At 50.1% G+C, this 1,416-nt stretch overlaps 1 protein-coding gene across 1 annotated transcript; it reads left to right on the top strand.

The window, feature by feature from the left end:
* Nucleotides 1–357: 357 nt before the first annotated feature.
* On the top strand, nucleotides 358–1,163 carry Pmar_PMAR024941 (hypothetical protein; the record flags this gene model as incomplete). Its single annotated transcript, XM_002781270.1, has 5 exons — nucleotides 358–497; nucleotides 553–625; nucleotides 674–862; nucleotides 907–1,044; nucleotides 1,089–1,163. 5 exons carry the CDS (start codon nucleotides 358–360, stop codon nucleotides 1,161–1,163), a joined length of 615 nt encoding a protein of 204 aa, XP_002781316.1.
* Nucleotides 1,164–1,416: the final 253 nt, after the last annotated feature.

The raw sequence follows: 1,416 nt of genomic DNA, 5'->3' as shown, positions 1-1,416 counted from the left end.
TGTTCAATGGTTCGAGGAAGATATAATGAAGAAGCCATCCCTCAGCGAATACGGTTCTGCCGAGGTACAAGTTGTCGCACTAGTATCTTGCGAGTTAGTCTATATTCAGGATGCTATGAAGGCGTTCCACGAGGAGATAGTTGACTCTCTGTCTTTCCTATTCGAGCAGTGTGACGTTTTAGAGGCTGAGCTGCAGAGTTACAGGACTACACAGGTATCACGACGCTTTGGAGCGCACTCGCTGAATCGCGCTGCTATACAGGTCTCGATGAAGGAGAGGAGACAACTTGAATTTGAACATTTCATGCGGGTAATATGTTGATGATCGTATCTTACCGTGGTCAAGGCGTTCGTCAGATGATTGATGTCGGCGTGGTAGATCTGTCCGCGTCAAAGAAAATGTTTCGTAATGGCCTCTTGAAACTCGGTGACAACGCGCAGAGTATTGTGGAAGCTAGTCTGCAGTCGGAAGCACTCATGCATCAACTGGCGGGCCGGTGGGTTGGACGATATGTGAGAGTGAGCTCTTCTTATAGTTAGCTCATCCGTCAGACTACTCCTCTTGGAACTAGCCGAGTTATGCTGCCATGGCGTTGACAAGGAGACCTTGCATGACAGCCATGAGGTAGTGGAGCTTCTCGCGCTCAGGGAGTCACTTGTTCGTGCGCGATAGATACCTGAACCTTTGAGACCCGATACTTCGCGTTTGATCCAGTTTGCTCACGAGTTGATGGCCACGGCTGAGCTTGCTGCGATTGCTGTTGTTCTGCACCAATTCAAGTTATCGTCAAAACTCACGACCAATGTTGCAGTCATGACACGTATGTTCGAAAGACTCTGGAGGGTTATTGAGGCTAAGAGTGTAGCACTGTACGTGTCTTGGTTGGTCGATGTCTCTATCTCAAGGTTCTGGCAACGCTCCCTGAAAAGCAGCTTCCTGGGAGACAGGCCAATAGGGCTCCAGGGAAAAGTAGTTCGGAGTCGCAGCATGACGAGACGACCTCTGATGAGCTGCTGCACGAGATAATCACCGCAATGTCTGAGGTAGAAAGCTGTAACCATTGGACCGTAAAAGGCACTGATACCAGGTTGGATTGGACATCAGGACTGAGCTGATTGAGAATGGCAAGATTGACAGGATGATCGTTGCACTCAACGGGTGACTGAGGTTCATTTGCTCGTTTCCTGTGGAGTGTGGGCTTCGTCAGATGTCAGCGAGATATTGAGAAGCCGTCGACTCAACAAACTGCGGTTATACGACTGCTTTCCTCGAGGGTTCAGAAGTCGTTCGAAGCTGCACTCGAGAAAGCGGGTGAACCTTCGTCCCGTGTTTCCGGGCTACAGCAGCCTCGACGGCCAGTGGAAGTACTGAGGCTGCTACTGCATCGGATAGTGGTGGTGAAGGTAGAACGATGT

The sequence above is a fragment of the Perkinsus marinus genome, assembly GCF_000006405.1.
Source record: "Perkinsus marinus ATCC 50983 genomic scaffold scf_1104296942964, whole genome shotgun sequence".
Lineage (NCBI taxonomy): Eukaryota > Perkinsozoa > Perkinsida > Perkinsidae > Perkinsus > Perkinsus marinus.
Note: the sequence above shows the minus strand (reverse complement) of the source record. Positions and strands in the feature narration are given on the sequence as shown.